Source organism: Petromyzon marinus, chromosome 31, assembly GCF_048934315.1.
Source record: "Petromyzon marinus isolate PM22_M1 ecotype Great Lakes invasive population chromosome 31, UKy_Petmar_22M1.pri1.0, whole genome shotgun sequence".
Classification (NCBI taxonomy): domain Eukaryota; kingdom Metazoa; phylum Chordata; class Hyperoartia; order Petromyzontiformes; family Petromyzontidae; genus Petromyzon; species Petromyzon marinus.
In genome coordinates, this window is record NC_133697.1 from 9085198 (window position 1) to 9106219 (window position 21022).

General features: G+C 41.5%; 1 protein-coding gene across 6 annotated transcripts in view; it reads left to right on the forward strand.

The window, feature by feature from the left end:
* Nucleotides 1-5563: 5563 nt before the first annotated feature.
* CNST (consortin, connexin sorting protein) overlaps nucleotides 5564-21022 on the forward strand; it is a 35707-nt gene continuing 20248 nt past the window's right edge. For 4 of the 6 annotated variants that reach the window (XM_032963909.2, XM_032963913.2, XM_032963914.2 and 1 more), the window contains exons 1-6: nucleotides 6231-6509; nucleotides 7997-9031; nucleotides 10850-11094; nucleotides 11589-11619; nucleotides 15684-15770; nucleotides 17321-17450. In XM_032963909.2, the coding sequence (XP_032819800.2) occupies nucleotides 8470-9031; nucleotides 10850-11094; nucleotides 11589-11619; nucleotides 15684-15770; nucleotides 17321-17450 (1055 nt within the window). In that variant the 5' untranslated portion in view covers nucleotides 6231-6509; nucleotides 7997-8469. Of the gene's footprint in view, nucleotides 6510-7996; nucleotides 9032-10849; nucleotides 11095-11588; nucleotides 11620-15683; nucleotides 15771-17320; nucleotides 17451-21022 lie in introns of all 6 variants that reach the window. The other 2 variants (XM_032963911.2, XM_032963912.2) reach the window with 2 other exon arrangements.

The following is a 21022-nucleotide window of genomic DNA, read 5'->3' on the forward strand; positions in this document are numbered from 1 at the left end:
AGAACCAAGAAGATACGTTCAGTATGTTAAGTGTTTTTGCAGTTATACACGGCATTACATGTACAGCCCTTTGTCACTCCACTGCTATGTAAAGGCCACCTTACACCGTATGGGTTTTTTAACCATACAAGTTTAATTCGGTGCGGGTTGGTGACCGTGAGAAGCATAATAGACCTGGAGGCATTGAAGTACAAAATTGCATACGTATGTTGAATTTATTTCGCACTGTACGTAGGCATCCGTGCTAATCAGAAGTGCACATGATTACAGTGGCTTTTGCAATGCCCTCTGCTGCCCATGATGTAGGACTGCATTCTGCTAACATGCTTTGCATGGTGGTTTTCCATTGCAGCCATGAGATTGCGTGCACGGCCCAGGTGATTTTGTCATACCCTTAAGGAAGACAACTTACGTTTATAGATTGTTTTCAAAAGAAACAGTCTTTATCCATCTCTCCGCATTACAAAGGTCTTACAGCTCCGCAGCATGAACTCAAGACACGCAAACTGCATTGGTTTTAACACTGTCTCAGCAAAGTCAGGCTGGAATCTGTGTTGGTGAACTGCCAGTATTGCTGCAAGGAGAACTCCTTTACGATGTGGGTCGTAGTACCATGTGAATAGTTAACTCAGTTCAATTTTCATTGCAATGTTTTAAACAAAATTGTGTTTTTGAAGATGCTATTTTTGTAGCTATGTGACACTACATATTAACTGAACTTGGAAAATCTAATTTTTGTAAATCTAAACTCCACTGTGTCAACATTTAGGGTATGCATAGTTTCAGAGCCGATGAGTAAACATCTTAAACAAAGCTGGGTGAATTTTGGCATATTTAATAACACCATAATATTTTTATTACTAGTCTTGCATCAACGTGTCAATATTAATTGGTTGTTTGGCCTCGGTTGTGGGAATATATATCATGGCCCAAATATCCGAATAGTAACCATATTGCTGGACGGTATTTGTATTTTGAGTACATGTGCAGCAGTCTGACAATCCGTTACTGGATGAGTATTCCCTACACCAGGTGGTTCATGAGGATTATTTGGTTATACTTCAGACTGATCCAGTCTCCAATACTTCAGACAGCCAGTCTGAAGTATTGGAGGCACAGAGCAGACGTTACGATATTGTACCATACTCTTTGGTTCTATTCGGTAAAGTCACGTAGGTAAAAAATAAAACAACAAAAATCACGTTTCGTATTGTACCATACAACTACGTAATATAACAGTCACTGGCGTCGTTGTGGAGAATATAAGTAACAATGGTAAGCAATATTTCAAAAATATATATCATAGGCTTGTCTGCTACGTCGTGATGCTGTCGTTTTTAGGATTGAATTTTCTCTAATGACCGTGTTTCTAAAATGGCATCGGTAGCATGCACTTATTCAACAATTTATTTAGGCACGTTGAAAAGTGCTCAAATACGCGATGCATAGGTGCATGTTTTGAATTACTTTTTGGGAAAGCAAGAGGAACACGTAAATTAGAGGACATAAGCAGGTTAAAGGTGCCGTTATGTTAAGTCTCAATTTGAGCATGACATGTCGGATGGTGGCCGGTCAAGAAAAATACTAGGAGTGGCAGCCAAGGAACATAACTCATCCGAGAGGACATCCACTTCGGAGATTGAGTGCAGAAATCGGCACATGTGCAGGTGGAAGCAATTTGAAATTTTCATCGCAGAATCACCGTGAGAGATATTGCATGCGTGAGATGTTAACTATCTCGCCTGGTAGACAGGAGGTCGTGAGTTTGATCCCGACCCTGACGCCGATATATTTGTAATTCGCATGGATTTTTCTCTGGATCCTCCGGTTTTCCCCTCCACATTTTGGCGTTTAATTTATATTCTGTAAATAATTATTAACATTATTTGGCTGTGATAAATTTCCACGTGAAAAGCCACTTCGTTGAGTTATCGTTTGTGGCCAGGTCGCCTCTGAAAAATAGCTACACAGCCTTAGCTGTTAAAATTACAAATAATAAGTAGGGCGAAGCCTTCGTCCGGGAATGTATACTTTAAACCAGGGGTCTCAAACTCAACTTACCTGGGGGCCGCTGGAGGTAGAGTCTGGGTGAGGCTGGGCCGCATCAAGTATTCAAAAAAAGTACAACTGATCCAATCTTCTCAATCTTTATTAATAACAGTTCAGAACATGAACGGTTCTTCAGAACATAGGCTTCTCTTACCTACTCCTTGCTGCCAGAGACCTGGCAGCGCTTCCTCTTCTTACACAGCTGAGCCACATTTGGCTTGAGGGAGGAAGCAATTGAGATGCTCAGTATGGCTTGAAGATGCTCATCAGTAAGTTTGGACCTGTACTTTGACTTATTAAAGTTCATAGTGCAGAAGAGCTTTTCACACAGATATGTGCTCCCAAAAAGGCACATTGTCCGCTTGAACATCCTGGAAAGCTCAGGGAAGGTGGGGGGCAAATCTCAAAAAATATCCAAGCTTGTCTGCTTTTGCACTCACCTCCCTGAACTTGGCTTTGAGAATTGCACTGCAGGTCAATTAGCTCCATTTGAAGCACAGGAGGGGCATCTTGCACATCGAAGGAGAAGGGGTCAGCAAACATTTGAAAAGTGGCTCTGTGTGTCTTGAAGTCTGCAAACCTGTGATCAAATTCCTCCTGTAGCTTTACAATGGCATCAGCATACTTCTCACCACTGAATTGTGTGCCCGCGTCCATGAGTGCCTTGCATGCTGGGAAATGGCAGAGGTTTGTCTGAGAGAGCTGGGCTTTCCATAACACAAGTTTTGTGGAGAATGCTCTGACTTTGTCATAGGCAGCACTGACAAGCTGCCCCTGGCCTTATAACTTCTTGTTCAGTACATTCAGCTCCTGTGTGATGTCAACAAGAAAAGCTAAGTCCATGAGCCATTTGGGATCACTTAGCACAGGAACAGCCATCCCATCCTCCATGAAGGCTTTCACTTCTGCTCTCAACTCAAAAAACCTCTTCAAGACGTTTCCCCTGCTGAGCCAACGTACCTCGGTGAAGTAGAGCACATCCTCATATGCTGACTCTATTTCCTCTAAAAAGGCGTGGAACTGCCGGTGCTTTAAGCCCCTGGATCTGATATGGTTGATGCATTTCACAACGACAGACATCACATTGTCAAACTTCAGGCATTTGCTGCAAAGGGCCTGCTGATGGATAATGCAGTGCAGAGCAATGGCCTCCTCCACACCCTCTTCCAGTTTTCTTTGAACAAGTGCCACCAGTCTATTTCTCCTCCCTGTCATCGATGGCGCTCCGTCGGTTGTTATTCCAGCAAACCTCTTCCATGGTAAACCGGCATCCACAATGGCATCACACGGCTGGCGGAATATCTCCTGGGCGGTGGTCTGACCATGCGTTGGATTCACTGTGAGCAACTCCTCCGTCACTTCAAAATTGTCGTCAGCACCACGGACATGCATTGCGAGCTGCGCAGTGTCAGTGATGTCTGTGCTCTCATCAAGAGCGATTGAGCATGCACGGAAATGTGTTGGCTTTCTCACGCAGTTGATCGTATATATGTTACCCCGACAGGTCAGAAATGCGCTCTGCCACTGTGTTTGCTGAAAGGCTGATGTTGCTAAACTGACCCTTCTTTTCTGGACAGACTATACTCGCAGCCTGTAACATGCACTTTTTGATGAACTCGCCGTCTTTGAATGGCTTTCCCGCCTTAGCAATCATCTCGCTCACCACGTGGCTAGCTTCGACTGCTGCATCACTCTCTTTGCTTGCTTTCTTGAAAAAAATCCTGTTGCCTAGGTAGACATGTTTTAAGATTGGCGACCCGGTCCTCTCTCTCATCTCCCTGGTATGTTGCATACTCCTCAGTATGTCTACTTAAGTAATGACGTCTGATGTTGTATTCCTTGTGCACCGCAGCTTTCTCTGTGCATATAAGACACGTCGGGGTGCCCCTGTGGCTCAACAAACAAAAATATTCCGTCTCCCACTTTTCCTGAAATTGTGTGTGCTCGTCGCCAAACCTTTTCTCTTCACGGCAGGTTTTGAGAGAGACATGACTGGGGCCGGGTGACACAAAACAAAACAATAATAATAGAAAAAAAGTTACTAAAAAAAACTACCGTAATATCCGGACTATAAGCCGCTACTTTTTTTACACGCTTTGAACACTGCGGCTTAAACAATGATGCGGCTAATTTATGTTTTTTTTTACACAAGCTTCATGCCGCCAAAACCAATTAAATTACCAAACAGGCCAGAGTGGACCAATCAAATGCACTCGCACTAAATTCTTCAGATCAGTCAGGAATGCATATGATGCAGCTTTCAAGTTAAAAGGCGGTCGATCTGGCTGTCAAAGAAGGGAATAAGAGCTGCTGCACGTAAGCTTGGCATCGATGAATCAATGGTGAGACGTTGGAGACAGGCAGCGTGATGACCTGACTCAATGAAAAAAAAGACGACAAAAGCTTTCAGAGGTCAAAAAAAAAGCAGATGGGATAGGCTACAGCTCCTACCCCCCCATGACCCTGATTAGGACAAAGCTGGGATAGAAAAATTGATTAACTGTTCCTGGTTGGGTACTGTTCGGAAAAAAAACATTTACAGTACGTATTCGTGTATGTTACCGGTACTATTTAATTAAAAGTTTTTTTAAAAAATCTTTCTGTGTAAATATCTCATGTTACAACGTGGACACCTGTGGCTTATAGACAAACGCGGCTTATATATGTACAACTTTATTTTTATTTTTAAAGTTAGTGGGTGCGGCTTGTAATCATGTGCGCTCAATAGTCCGGGATAATTACGGTACTATCAATGCTTTGGCTTCTGCCTACCATACACTTTTACAGCGCTTTGGTCACCCTTAAGGCGGGCATTCCATTGAGATATATTTACATTTTTTATCCCAATACCTGAGTATTTGGGATCTTATTTAGTATGCCCTTTCTATATATTCTGAGAGGTATTTGAGAACTTTATCAATGTTTATAGATTTTTTTTAGCACTTCGTTTTTCTTATCATTAAATTTATCAATCGTGTTCTCTCTCAGGTATTTATACCTTTCACATTCATAAATAAAGTGATATAGATTTTCTTCTTTTTGTTTACATCTTACATATCCTTCTGCTCTAACAAATCTCTCTGGATGCCATTGAGCTAACTCTGGTGTCCATGTTACTCCACCTGTCTTAATTCTTAACATCAAGTGCATTGTCTCATGTTTTATATCTTTGAATTTATTGCTCTTTTTGATTAAATTGTTCTTGGTAAATTCGTTTTCTTTTGCGATTGCACATATCTGTCCTTTGTCTTTATCTTTGTTTCTCTTGTAATAATAATCTTTAACTTCTTCTTTATAATATTCAGGTTCTAACCACCATTTTGCTTTTGTTCTTGCCACCCACCTCGTGCTATTTGCTATCCATGTAATTATTTTCCCTTTCCTATTGCAACACTCTGTTGTCTTTATTAGGTCACTGATTACTCTTGTTGAGTCCGCTCACTTCCCAAGTCCTCTGTACCTTGCACTGGGTGACAGGATATATATATTTTCCTTCCACTTGGTGTCACTCCGGAATCACGTTTCAACCAAGTGACTAACGTTGCTAATTCGCGTTGGATAACTTGTCAACAAACACCGGAAGCTGTCACGAGCCTGAGCTATGGTAAAAAAATATTTAAAAAAGAAATAAAAAATTGATGTCAAGTAGGGGGCCACAAAATATCGTTCCGCGGGCCACAATTGGCCCGCGGGCCGCGAGTTTGAGACCCCTGCTTGAGTGTTTAAACGCTTTGCTAAGACCAAGCGGCCGCATGCGAATTACAGTCGTACTTGTTAAACAACAATAACAACAACAACGACGAGATATATTTGAACAATCGTATACTTGGTTAACAGCTGCATCGGCTAACCTTTGCGAGCCACGGAAGTTTATGCAATGAATGATTAATGAACGGAATTGGTGCGGGGAGAGACTTGCCTGGAAACAAAAACAAGACACGGCCAACCGCGTGGCGTCTGCGTTGGGCAAGCAACGTGGGACTTCCCCCCGTGGTGCCAAATTATAGAGAGAGAGAGAACAATACAACATCTACCGTCATCGCTATTAAAAATAAAACCAGGCAGGACAATTGGCGTTGGTAATGTGTGTGTGTGTGCGATGGAAAGAGAGAGAGAGATTAATATAATGCTGCTGTGTGATTGTAGATTTAAACATCCTGTGCCTTTTAAACCAGGTGAGGGCATCATCATTCCTTAGGCTGTCAACGTGTCCCGTGATGTAATATTATTACGCTGATGCAGCGCTAAGCCAGAGGACCGCGTTCAAATTCATCTCGAGCCGCTATCAGGCTGGGTAGGTAAAGACAGAGTAGCTGCAGTAACGTGTCTTTGAGAGTACTGCACGCGTTTTATTTGATTTCATTTTAAACAAAAAAGTTTTTTTTAAAAAATTGAGAGCGCTTTGCTGTGTCGTGCTGTGCATAAAGGGGACGGAGGGCGAGGCAAAGACACCCAACCTTGTAAGTTTAATGCGGTGTCGGACGTGTAAATAAACATTTGATAATTGCTATTTTGTTTAAAAATTAAAACAGCATTTTGAAGGCATTGAAAACGCCGTGTGTGGGGTGAAGGGTAACGCAAATTAATACGTTGACCCCCCACGACTTGAGGTTGTCGGGAGCCTTCGCTTTTCCTAGGACACCGAACCGGCGAAACGCCACCGGTTTCGGTAGGGGAACTAGGCGAGGGGGGGTCAAGTCCCGACGTTGTGTTGCAGGCCCTTGCAGTTAAACCGCCCCCAGTAAAGTGGTTGTTATTATTTTGATTAAGACAATGTTTACGGTTAATGTCATGCTTTGCCGTGTATTTTTTTTAAAGATATCTCCACGTTGACTTACGCGTCATTCACATACCTATCAATCCATACGGTTTACCCCCGTATTCTTGTACAGGGAAATTTAGTTGTCAGCTCCATTCGGCGTACAGCCGTTTTAATAGGGCAACATTATTTTGTTTTGTGTGTCTATTTGTGTTTCTCCTTTGTGATGGGGCTTTGTAGGATGAACGTTGCGATTTACAAGGTGGCACGGGGTGACCAGTAAGGTCTGAATTGGTCTGTAATGATAAGGGGTTGACAGGTTCGCATTTAACCATCATGTTTAATATTCTTGCATTGTATGTACTATTAACTTCGTTCGCACCGTACGTAGCCAACCGTGCTAAGAGTGTTGGGTATTTCATTACACGATGCATTTGCAATGCTGTCTGGTAATTGATGTGCTTTGAACAAGGGCCGTTGCCTGAAACGTCGCCGATTATACGTTCCCTTTGAAGGCGGTGTTATGCGATGAACGTTGGAGTTTTTGTTATTTGTGGAAATTGGTTCTTTAAAAAATATTGTTTTCAAAATACGGCGTGTGCATAAATGCAGTCGGCATAAGGTATGATTAACAAAACATTCGGAGAAATAATCCGTTAAAACTGTTACCCAAATGCCCATTGATCGAGTCAAAGACACGATGTCCTCTATGGAAAGGGTATTTGACATAAACAGTACAGTATATTATTGGTTCTTTCGGTAAAGTCACGTAGAAGGGAAACAATCAAATAATAAAAATATAAAATAAAATTCTCACGACGTTTCGACTGCAACACAAGCAATCATCACAGCAAAAAAATTTCAGCAAAAAATTTTTGAAATTTCTTGCTGTGGTTTTCACACCTGATTATTGCCGTGGTTGTTGCCACCTGATGACGGGCACTTGTGTTGCGCCCGAAACGTCGTGATTTAATTTATTTTATTTTATACCTACGTGACTACCGAAAAAAACAGTCACGAAAACTTCAAATCTCTACAAACCAAGTGGAAAATTCCACTTAAGGTGTTTAATGCAACCAGCCTCAATTGCATATTACAGAAGGCTGATATGGGGGGGGGGGAATCACTGTGTTGTTTAAAAAACAGCATATTACAATTTGTTTTTCACTATTTCCTTTCATGTTGCAGGCGGTTTCATCATAAATTCCAGTGCTGAGATCTTCACAAAATTCCTTTGAAATGACCATTCAAAGAACCGTCATCAAATGGAGCCAGCCTTTTTATTTCAACCTCCTTGGACACTATGCCGAATGGTCAGAATTCTGCTGTATTTAACAGAACTTTCAAAATGAAATTTTGCCGCAGTGTACTGGAGGTGTGAGTTATGCTCATTGTCCTCCTGAAACCCATTTTCTGCATTTAAAATGCAAATGTTTTTGTTTTTCAACTCATTAATTTGAACATAGTACAGGCAATTGCAAAGCCAAAGTAAAGTTTTGTAAATCTAAAATATGCGATGTATGTATTTGTTGAAATATTTAGCCGATTTTATTATCCCATAATTGCATTGAGGGAAAAATAGTACAAATGTATAACTCTGACTTTGTAAGCTGTTATTGAACAAGCTACTTTACTAAAATAGCTAGAAAATAAAGTTTGACATGGAAGCCCAAGACAAGAAAAATGTGGAATCCAAAATTAAGTCATCAAAGGGCACAGAAGGACGTTTAGAACAAATCAAGGACATCCAACCTGCTGACGACATAAATCAGAATGATGTTCAGAAAAGCGTCCTGTCTGTGGAAGCACCTGTTGGTACGGAGGGCTCCGGCATGGCTGCTTTAGAGGCCTCCCAGTATCAGGTCGATGTAAAAAGACGACCTGATGACCTCCTTAACAACAACAGTAGCAGCACCATGAGATTTCCAATCGACAGTGTGGTGCTTGGATTTGATGCCGTAGAAGATGATGGCAGTGATGGCATGAAGATGGAGGATGAGGAGGAAGAGTCTGGGTTGGCCAGCATTAGTGCCAGCAGCCACAGCCTGGCAAGCATTTGTAGCAGCGCGGACGTCGAGGCCCTGCTTGCGGAGGCGGCCAGCGAGTGCTCGCCTGAAGCTCCTGCAAGCGACGCCACGTCTTGTGCGAACGGTGGCACTGTCGCTGGTGGCGATGGTGCCACTACCTCCGTTGGGCCAGTGGCTGCAAGCGCTGATCTCTCAGGTTAGATCACCTAAACATGTAATTGATGGAAGTGAATTGTGATTGTTACATCAAATGAATGTGTTTTGTGTGTATGCGCAATCACTGCATTGTCTAGGTGGTGCTTTAGTTTAAGTGCTCCAATTAATTTCGAAATGTGTGTTTAAACTCGATTGGGGGTTCACTTAGTCCACAATTATTGCTCGGCGGTCAATTAAACACGTAGAATAATAGTGTTGTGGATGGACTGTAAGCTTACGTGGAATGTGTAGTTGTGCTTTTATATTATCTATATTGCAGATTTAGATTTGTAATGAAACCTCTGTGCTGTGGTTTCAACCTTGGCTCTTTGCTGTTTTCATTATACCTTCTAGCACTTGGAAAAATTATGTCCAGTTTTAATTTTGTCCACACATTTTTGCAGACCACACGTAGCTGTATATTGCTATAGATTCCTATGAACACAACCGCACTGTCCACTGCTCTTCTTTCTTGCCACGATCCCATCTGCATTAGTTTTACCGTTATCAAGGTAAATGTTGACAAATCCGAGATATTCCTTACAGGAATAACGGTCATAATTGTCAAAAAATCCAGTTTCAGCGTGCACCTACCAAATTCCTAAACTCTAACCTGCAAAGAGTGTACAGAAACTTAAAGTTGTCATTGATCCTGAGCTCCAGATTTCTTCCCACATCTCAAATCTGGAGGATCTCTTATCTCCATCTGCACAACATGTCCTGCATTCATCCATTTCATTATTCCAGCTACATCTGAGACCCTGAATCAATTACTCTAACTTCACCCTCCCCAAGTCCTAACTAAACAATTCCAAATGATTCAACATGCTGCAGCCATACTCCGTAGCCGGTAATGTGATCAAAATACTCCGGTTCCAAATCCAGAGATGCATACATTTCAAAATCACACTTCCCCGTCGTAAAAAGGTTCTATGGACTTGTCCCTGCTTACCTCTAATATTTGATCTTCGTCGTATCCTCCACCTACTCGCTGCTCCAGCAAGCAAGACCTGTCAACGCCTCTCCAGTCATTCTTTGCTCAATGGGACGTCGCTCTTCTCTGCTGCCCCCATAGTCTGGAACTTCATTCCCTTCAGCCATCTGTGCTCTTCATTCCTTGCCCTTATTTTCCTCATCCTAAAAATTGTTTATCTCTGAAATAAATAAAAGTTCCTCCTCTTGTATCTCTTTAACCCCGATTTGGAATTGATCTCCACAGTATCTTGAGATATGGTTATATTTTGTTTATATTAAGCTAAATCGTATTCTAATGCACACTCACGTGTACTGTTTGTATCGACACACAAGGAAGGGTATTTCATTGCGGCTCTTTAGAGACCAGAAGTTAAAAGAGTTGCAATAGATAAATAATGTTTCCAACTTCAAAATGAAAAGCACAGCTTAGTTAAGAAGACCTTGGCTTTTATGAATATGTACTCTAACCCTATATAATATCGGTTAATAAAATAAATGATTATCGGTACTTAAAGTACTTATGAGTGTTTATGGGTGTGGGTTCGGAGTGTTTAAATAAGGTGTTGGTTTTTTAAGGTACAGTCAAGATTGTTGACTAGCCAGTTTTTATAAATCACTGTTCATCCTTTGTGTATATCTTTTATTCAACATAAGTTATTTGCTGTCACTTAGGCGAACTCGTTTTGACCACTTTAGATGAGTGAAGCGTATACGTTATTCATGAATCACGCTTTCCGCATGCTCTGCATACATTATGTAAATATAAAATAGCATAGCGTGCGAGCCTCACTTTGTTCAGGTTCTTCTCTTCACCTATGAAACTTTTTGTATCTCTTGTTATCAGTCGCAGCAGTAGCTGGTGGACAACCAAGGCTCGACAACAAAGACTTAAGTTCCAGTGGAAAGGCCCAGCGTGATGATAAAGTATACGGCAATGTGGAGGCCGCCACGCATCGAGGAGGTGAGATGGAGGGCGGGGTGTCGGCACAGGAGGACAGAGGCAGCGCCCTGCAGTGTTTGCTCACTGGACTGAGAGGGGTGACGCAGTCTGCTGCCGACAAGTTTGCTCTTCCGCAACGCGTCCACCAGGTAACCCAAGTGTGAAGAAAAACCTTCACATTTGACCCTTGACCTCGTTTTGGCAGAGCAGACAGATCGCTTGGCAAGCAGGCTGCCCATTTGAGCACTGTTGTTTGTTCCACATATAAATCAATAATGGATTTCTTTCTGTAAATTTGAAATGGTTCACAAGATGCGTTATTAGTTGAGGCTTTACTTAGCAATGCGTAAATAATTGCTTTATGCGGTTTGGTTAACTGTTCTACACAAAATATATTTTTGTATCCAATGACCAGTGCTATTTTGTGCTGTTTATAAGTTACAATTTTAAACTTTGCACTCGCATGATGGTGTATTGATTGTTGTGTTCAGTGTATGAAACATGGTTCAGTTCAGATTAGTATCAAAGCTCTGAGTCACACTTTATGGATTTTGTCCTAAGTTCAGTGGAGGCAAGCTTCTCAACTGTGATTATGTTAGTCTAAACAAGTTGTTGACCAGGTGCCACTAACTTTTTCTTGCAGATCGCTGAAGTTTATGCCCAGAAGCAAGAGTGTATCCTTTATTCGCCATCCTCACTCTACGAAACATTTCCATTCAAGCCATTGTTGGCTTGCCACACTTTGCAGCACATTGAACTCCGTCATCATGTTGACACTCTTCTGCATGTTATGCGGCTAACTGTAGAAGTGCATGACTCTTATAACGGCAAGCCTGTGCAAGCACACAGGCTAAGCATAAAGAAAAGAAGCCTCAAGTCAAATGTGCCTATCTCTTGATACGAACATTATGAAATGGAAAGCATATTCAGTGTGCAAAATACCGGTCTTGTGCCTCATTTATTTTCATTTGCTAAGCATTAATGCAGCTAGTGGTAATCTTGCGTATGTTGCAAAGAATTACAAATTAATCCTGCTAGAGTAGGATAATGGACATTAATGTGCAAACTGTCATGTTTAAAGCACATAAGCCAAGACATTAACCATGTGTACCTCGGGATGAATGTGGTTTGCTAAAGGTTAGGGTAAGTAATTTATTAGTTCTAGTTGAATTTTTCTTTTTTACTCTAATTTTATCCAAATTGCATACCATGAGAAAGCCAATTCATTTGGAGCTCTCAGAGCAGTGCATCGCCCCATGGTAGAGAACGATCCATGGAATGTGATATTACAGAACTACTTTTGAAGTCTCGGTGACCTTTTGTCCATACCAGGGGTCAGCACTTTCCCACCCACCATGCTGTCGTAGAGTATTTTTTTCTGCATGGCACTCAAACTGTTCAAAAACAAATGTTACGTTTTTTGTGTGTGTGTGTGTGTGCAATCGTTGGTTACTAAATTGAGAACATCAACTTACTTCATTTGAGAACCCAGTTTAATTACAGGCAACTGTCTAGATTAAAACCCAGGATCTCATCAGTGCTAGCTCTGCATTCTGACTATTGAACCACCCGGCAACGTTTGGGTTAATAAAATAGAATACATGCAGCCATCGTCTCTCCTAAATGTCAACTTCGAACACAATTTACAAAAGTGCAGAATTTCATATCTTGCAAACATATCACTTCATTATTTTAATTGACCACTTTTTTTTGGCATTTTCAATTGCACGCTTACCTCCAGGTGACTCGCTCCCCTTGAGATTTGATGGGATTTCACGATTTTATGAATTTTTTTATCATATCTGGAGGCTGCAGGGGTCATGAGTCTTAATTACAACCAAGTAGAAAATTATATATTCTCATGTGATGTGATATTTTTTCATTAGAATAAGAATCGATTTTAATCACTGAATCTGTGCGTCGTTACACCCCGTTACTATGTCTGTAGTCGGTATTTTTCACCAGTGTTTGAAAATTCTGCTTTCTTGAGTCGTCGGTTGACGGCTAATTACAGTAGCGACAACATTAACATGAAGAAGCTCCAAAAATGGTCCAGTGCCGCTCCCTGTCTAAAAAGTACGATGGCAAAATGTGTGTTTTGGCAGGACTAAGCATGACCGTTTGGCTGATTCGGCACACTGTAGTCATCCAAGCTCACGATATCCTTTTCCTCTCCGCTTGTGCCAGATTGAGAGCAGCTTGGGCTTGGTTCACAAAATGAAAAGTCAGGCAGAGGAACATTAAGCACTGCAGGAGAACACATTCTAATTCACTTTTCTTGGTAATTTGGTCTTTGAGTACCTTACAACTTTTGTCTGAATTGTTCGTAAAATGCCAGACAGTTTGAGATATAAAGCCTCTGTGAATATTCTATTTTGGGACGTTTTGCAGATTGTAAGTAGGCGAAGGTAGGAAGGTCAGAAAAATATGAGGGGTGGTGATGGTGGAGAGTTTACATGGGGGAAGGAAAAATAATAGGTAATACGTTAATAATTCTTCACTTTCTTGATGGAGAGTAATGCGTTTTGTTTACATGAACACTTGGAATTGGGCTGGCCCAGTTCACGCATTGGGAGAGTAAACTTAGCTCGGATTCCCATGGCAGCCTGCCCGTCAAATGTAGCGCATTATTTGAGCGGATCAGCTCATTTTGTGAAGGGAGTTGTCCGCTTTCAACTTGCCCACTCTTGGAAAATACTTGTGACTTAATGGGGTCAGTGCAGAAGAGGTGCACGCCAATATAATGGCATCTCTTGCAGAGGTCTACTCTGGCACTTGTATTTGGTTTTTAAAATCAAGGCAGGAAATTACAACAAAAAAATAGATATCAACTTGGAATTATGTAAAATAAAAATGGCGGGTGGTGTTCATAATGTACAACTTCGAATTGTTTCCCTCTGACCGCAGAGGGAAGGGAGGGGGAAATAGTGGGGGGGGTGGACAGAGTGGACAGCCTGAACATACAGAAGCAACACGTTGCAACATGACCAGAGTTGTGTCGAGTTATTCCAGGATCAGCAATGCATGGTTTGGGTCAGCTATTGAATAGTGTGGAGGACAGACGGCTTCAGCCTCAATTTAAACAAGGGGAGGGATTCAACGATGAGAATGGCTAGGGGAGGATGTTATATACAGTGGCAGCATGGGAGGAAGGAGAAGAGCAACCTCAAGTGGCAGTTCAAGTTGGTGGTATAGACACAAATTATATGGATTATTTAACAGAGGGCATGGAGAGGAGGTGGGGTATGAGATGAGGTTGGAGACTGAGGCAGGGGTAATAAAATACAGATTCTATAAAACACGGAATTTTGGAATTGACCTCTGATTGGATTAAAACTGCAGTGGAGGAATCTTTACAGTTCATACATTGTGCAACGTAGGTAACACTGCTCACCTGCCAAACTCATTTTAAATGTTAAAATGTTCATGTTAGGGCATGTGGGAAAGTGCAGTGCCCCTAGTGTGGGTAAAATATCACTGTTCAGGATCGCATAAGTAGTTTTGTGATATCACCTTCCATGGTTGTTCTCTAACAAAAGGTCAAAATCTTTATTTATCCTGGAGAAATCCGAACAGCTGTCAAGCTATTTTCACAGATGTCCATCAATGAATGTACTGCTCTGTGAGTTCTGAACAAATATTTTCATGACATGGAATCAATCACACAATTTAAATAAACTTGGAGAAAAAAAGACAAAATTAAAATGTATATGTTTGCTTTGCTGCCATCACATTTTATTTGCTTTGTCTTTTAAAATAAAAGAAGTAAACAATTTGACCATTTATATTTCTGGGTGCTCGTTTGTATATTTGTAAAGTTAAGCAGATATACGAATTGTCTTGAAATTGGGGTACGATCTTACTCTAGATTTGATTATTTTTTCATATTCTGTTTCATTTATAGTCCCTGTCTTGTATGTCTTTTACTCTTTTATTTTGTCATCCTAAACAGTAACATTTGCAAACGATGCTTATTTAACGTGTACTTTACTTTTAAGCACACGATTATATGCATGTATCACACGTGTAAGAAATCAAGTTTTATCTCTAAAACAATCGTTACATTCCACTTAAGCCAGGACATATCTGACACCTAATTTATTGAGCGGTTATGCTAAAATGTTAGGTCATGTGACAAATAGTACATTCTCAATAATCAGGAGATAAATGATTAAAAAAAAATAGCATTGCATATGCTCAAATGCATTATTACTCATGCTCGGAAATTCCAGGCTATTAAGTCAATTGCAGTTTATATGTTTTTAAATGCCTAAAATGAACAGAATCAACTCTGCACTGATTATAAAAGCAATTAGAAAATAACACTACCCAGGAACAAAATATATATATTTTTGTTACAGTGTTATCACTGCATATGCAGTGGATTCAACATTCAATCACTGGCAAGATATGTTATGGACAAGCCAGTAAAGCAAACTTTTTTGTAATTAATAGATAATAGTTCAAATAAAGCAATTCTCAAATGGTATGTATCTCATTTATCCGGTGTTGGTGAATTACTCAAGGCATTATCAACAGAACCATTAACGAGTCTTAATACAGCCGAGTAGTTATGTAGCATGATGTTTGCAAACTGAGCGTAGGTTTGGTTTTCTGTGCGCAAGTTTTTGGGCGACCTGCTGATCTCTGAACGCACGGTCACACGAGCCCACATTGTTCTGCAACTGGGTCCCTACCCCCCATCACAAGCTGTGTCCTTGACCGTTGCTGCGATCAGACGACGAGGCCATTCGATTCATTGAGGCGGAACGGCTGTGGCTGCACCGTGCGCTGCAAGGGCTGACCACTACGCTCCAATGCTGGAGTAACGCGCGCATCCGACCCACCCGCCCTCCCTCGCAAACAATGTTGGAATCGTACCAATAGCCCACTGTAACCCCGATCGTTTGAAATTGTCAATTACTACAAGAGTAGCGGTACTCCTGTTGTTATTGCTGCTACTACTACTTTTACAGATACCTTTAAAACCTCTATCGCGACTGCAGTATTGTACTACAATACCCGCTTTTGAAAAACACAAAACATTCCTACTGCAAATCCCACTTATACGGTCACCGCTTCTATTACCACCAAATACTGCCATGGTTTAACGGTTCGCATACCGTGCGGTTGAGTAGAGTGTGAGTACTCCCAACAATTCCAAAATGTCTTGCTAGCATAAAAGGGTAGGCCAAAACACCTTCTTGTACAGCTTCCTCTCATGGAGCCCCTTCCACTAGCAGTGGTGTGAGCAATCAATTGCAGGGCTGTACCTTTACCGTTGACTCGTATCACCACTTACACTGCTCGTGTCACTTGTACAGTTACCTCTTTAATCAATTATACCAGTACTACCACTGTGACACTTGCTGGTACTGCTGCTGCTATAACTCACTACCGATACAAGTAATATAGTCCGCCCCTGCCTTATTTTCCCGTCAAATCTATTATCCACTGCCATAATCAATCTTCTTTGGTTATTTCGGTAAAGTCACGTAGAATGAGAATAAAATAATAAATTGATAAAATAAAATAACACAATAATATTCTCACGACGTTTCGGCCACAACACAAGCGGTCACGAAAGCTTTAAATCGAAATTTAACTGCCATAATCAATATTTAAAAAATAAATGTATCTGCAGATGTATTCTTCCTATTGTCCGCATCTTTTTACGGATAAAAAGCGGTCAATCCGAGGTGGCGGGAACTTCATCCTATTACTGCCGTTGCCTCGCACATAAGTCACACAGGAGTGTCTACAGGAAGCACTATAACTGCATTCTGCTCTCCACTTTATTTGTGGACTAGAATCCCCCCAAAAGTGGTGACGGATTCATCCAGTTGTCTGCATTTATTTTACTGGATAGCAATCAATCCGAAGTAGTCTCCTGGCAGTACTGCATGTATCCGATTGTCCATGTCTTTTCACAAGTAAGAGGAAGAATTATCTGAAAGGCACATCAAATTCAACAGTGTTTTATATGTGAATAATATTCGCTCAAACGTGGTCTTCCAGAAACACAATGTGTCATGTTTGCTTTTTTGCATGATTAGGGGTAGATAATAGCATCTGCTAATTGAACCTCCCATGTTGACACGGATAAGAGAAATTTCACTGGTGTAATATTACATATTGGTTATAAATAATCACTTATAATCTATCTACCATATATGTCACTGCAATAAAATGCTTACAAAACTTTTCAACGATGCTGCTACTTGGGACTTTCGAAGAATTAAAATTGCCATAATAGTATACAGCTGTTGATTGCTGATGCTGCTTTGTTGAGTTTACGATACGCTTATTAAGCATGTATTAACGAGTACAGTGGCTGTTCGTAAAACATCTTTGTTGGTTTTCCATTTAATATAGAGGATGCAAGGAAGGAGCTGGGAGAGGCAGCTCAGAGTCGTGGTGTGGGTGGAGCACCTGGCAGCTCTCTCCCTACTCTGCCGGAGTACGAATTTGAGGGACTGCTTGCTGCGTGTCGATCTCATCGCCAGTAAGTCCCTCGTTACTTGAGAGTTGTATTTATAAACAGCCCCTTCACGCAGCATTCACAGGGGTGGTGTATGTGTGTGTTTTTGTATGCATAGTAGTGGGGAGCGGTAGTGTCGCGGTTAGCGCGCTACGCTCCGAACCCGGCGACATTAGCGACGAATATCTGAACTGGTCCTGGGCCTCCCTTAGGTCGACTCAGCCTCAAATGAGTACCTGGTATGTTGTGTAAACATCGCTACTGGGGAGACGAAGGCGATCGAGCGTGGTCCTGGCCACCCACCCTCTAATGTACCGTGCCAGCCTTCATAGGTGTTCGTTAACAGCACTTGCCCCAACAGTCTGTTAAAGCTATAGGGGGGGGGGGGGTCTTTGTTTTATTGTACGCATAAGATAAAAACAGAAGTTAGGATTCCTGCCCACGGATAATATTCGTGGTGGGTTTCATATCTGAATTGATTGTGGCCCTCCCACTTCACCAATCTACACTAATTAGTGCTGGTGAATTATGGTCAAACAACCATACTTCACCCTTCGCAGCCAGCAGTGGATTGACAAAAGGCTAGTTATTATAAATATAAGTACCAACTAGGAAGCAAAAGATACCCCTTTTGCAAGCGGGACCCAAGTAAAATGTAAGATAGTTTTACGAAAAGTGAATCATTTCAATAGCTGTTTTAGAACTTGGCAACAGAAGGTAACAGATGCTTACTTGGTCATTTTACATCTAAAAATATACCCTGTTCATAAATATTACATTTAAGCTGTGAATGGACTAGAAATATGGCATTTCAAAGATGGGGACTGAATCCATTCGAAAACAAGTTTTTCCATCAAGATTAAATATTTTATCTGAGTTGTTTAACGTCATTTGCATAACTTGGAAATCTTTAACACGGCATGTTGAAAGTACAGTACAATGCCTTTTTAAAGTTGATTTTCCAGGCATGGGATTTTTGACGATGTGCCTAAGTGCAATTATTTCTATGAATTGTCATGTTGCACTCTAGAGCTTCACCTCTCCGATTAGAAAAATCCTGCACACCACCTATTTCTTTTTATATATCACGTGCATTGAGTTAATTACCTTTTTACCACATCGCATAGAGATTTGTTTACTTTGAGGCCAGTGTTTTTTTCTCTCAACTTTTTTGTTGTTACCACTTTCCACCCAAGAAAGTCGGGGGGGGGGGGGCGGGGGGGGGTATTCAGTCAGCTTGAAATAATTATCCCCTTTGCTTTGGAGTCCAAAAAGGCAACTGTCCGTGGTGCCGGTTCGCAGGGTGCCTGCCGTAGGGCCAAGAAACAAGCGTTCACTCGCAGCACTCCGCAAGCACGCCTGAATCGTCTTTCCAGTTCTAATGCACAACAGCTGCTCTAGGTAAAGACTAACAGATCGGGCACTTTTGGGCTACATTGGGAAAACTCGATGCAGCTGCTGCTGCTGCTGCGTTGTGACAACATCCATTGCTATGGTAGGGGAGGCTGATTGGAGCACCATATATGTACAGGTTTTCCAAATAACCTAAACAGTACTCATTGCTTAGCCCGAATTACACTGATTAAGCATGATGTGGGGATTCTGAAAAAACCCGGATTGGCATAATTGATTAATTGCCAAGAAATCCAGCCTCGTTCCGGATTGTGGAATGTATAACTGTATTGATTCGTTGCATGTACAGATTAACAATACTGTACTGTATAGGCTTCCACTATATTTGAGACCATATCACGAATGCATAAATTAAATTGCCTACTTTAACATGTTGACCCAACTTAAACAACACTAATGCATTGTCCAACAGCTGCTGAGTGTATGTCTTGTAATGGGGATATATTTCTAAACATCGCCACATGTAAGATGTATCTTTATCTTGATGTCCACGTGACCTGTTGAGCACCCAGTGCTTACTGTGACTTGCGTGCACAAGGATTGCTCGTTGCCAGTAGTGTTGCTGACTAAAGGATTCTTGAGCTTTCGGTGCCAAGGAACAAGTGCCGGCTTATAATCTGTCTTTATATCGATTGATGACGTAACATTAATACATTTCAGTGCAATTGAGATTTATACGACGCATTAACGCAACCACACCACGAGGCACTGTACTGCAGAAACAGCGGGTATGTTAAACCTTTCATTATTTATGGCCTTATCTTTCATCAAACATTAATTATGTTTACATATTACAGCAGCCCATGGGCACAACCTTTGCTGTGCTGCGGCCACCTCTTGCTGTGCAATGTTGCTCGTACAAAGTGCACAGCCCTGGTGACAGGACCAACTGGCCATAATCCCACTTTAATCCGACTTTATAACCCCGCTGCCAAAGGCAAAATGGCAAATCTGCGATTTTAATGTTGTTTGCAGAGCCTCTGCGTGCACAATGTTTTATTTGTTACATGCAGCAACATCGTAAATTATGGCCTCGAAGATAGTGGTGGGTTGACGAGGGTCGGAGTTGGTGGAGTGGGGGGGTGGTGGTGCTTGTGGATGGACAGGGTGTGGGTGCTGATGATGGTAGTGTGGGTAAGCTGGGGTTGCGGAGGTGGTGGGGGGTGGGTGCGTAAGGCGAGCGAGCGAGCGGTATAAACAAAACTGAACGATTTTTCCATTAGATGGCTCGAGCGTAGTCCTAGCTGCTGCCCAAACGCACGCACACAGGCACGAGCGCAGGGCGGGCGGATTTATTATCGGGCGAACATCTCCGGGGCCTTTCCTGCGCATTCAACCGCTACCTCCTCGCCTTCCACCACCACCACTACCACCACCTCCCCCACCCTGGAAACATCGCTTTCTGTTTTGGCAGCGGCAAGTTGACTTTGGAACCCATTCTCTTCCCACAGCCCTCGGTGTTTGCGCGTTGGAAGAATTCTGCGTTTCGTCTTTTCATTTGTAACGTGTTGCTTTTTGACTGGTGACACTTCACTTTGTCGGTCTGCTTTTGGATAGTGTGTGTGTGTTTTTTTTTAAACATTCTGTTTATGGTCAGTTTGGATATTTGCTGCTGTTGTTGTTGTGGCTTTTTTGTATGTATCTATGTTTTCCTGCTTGTTGATCTTTGTTCAACATTCTAGGTTTTAGCTGAATGTCTCACCTTCAGATGCCTGTTCCTCTTATAGTATAAATATACAACCATGTATAAAGTTTGTTTTCAAGTTTGTTTACGCTTATATGTGTTCATTGTGTATGTGCTGTACATATATGATAACATGAGTGTGATATAGCATTTGACGATGTACATACATATCAGGTTTTGTTTGTCCGTGCATTTAAATGAAATGGAATATACAAATTTTCAGGAATATGTAAACTATAAAGCATGTGTGTTTAACAATGTTATGATATTATGAAATGTTTATGTAATAATCTTACTCATGCAAGTACTTTTATATGTACAGTATTATATCCATTGCCCCGGCAGCATTAGTTGATGGTAATCTACACATTACCATTGCTTAAGTTTAAAATGCCAAGTGAGTATGATAGGAACAATACTTGTTAACAAGTGGAGTTTGAAAATTGTGTAAAATTGCATGCAATATTGCGCTTAAAAAGTGTACAGGTAGATATTGAAG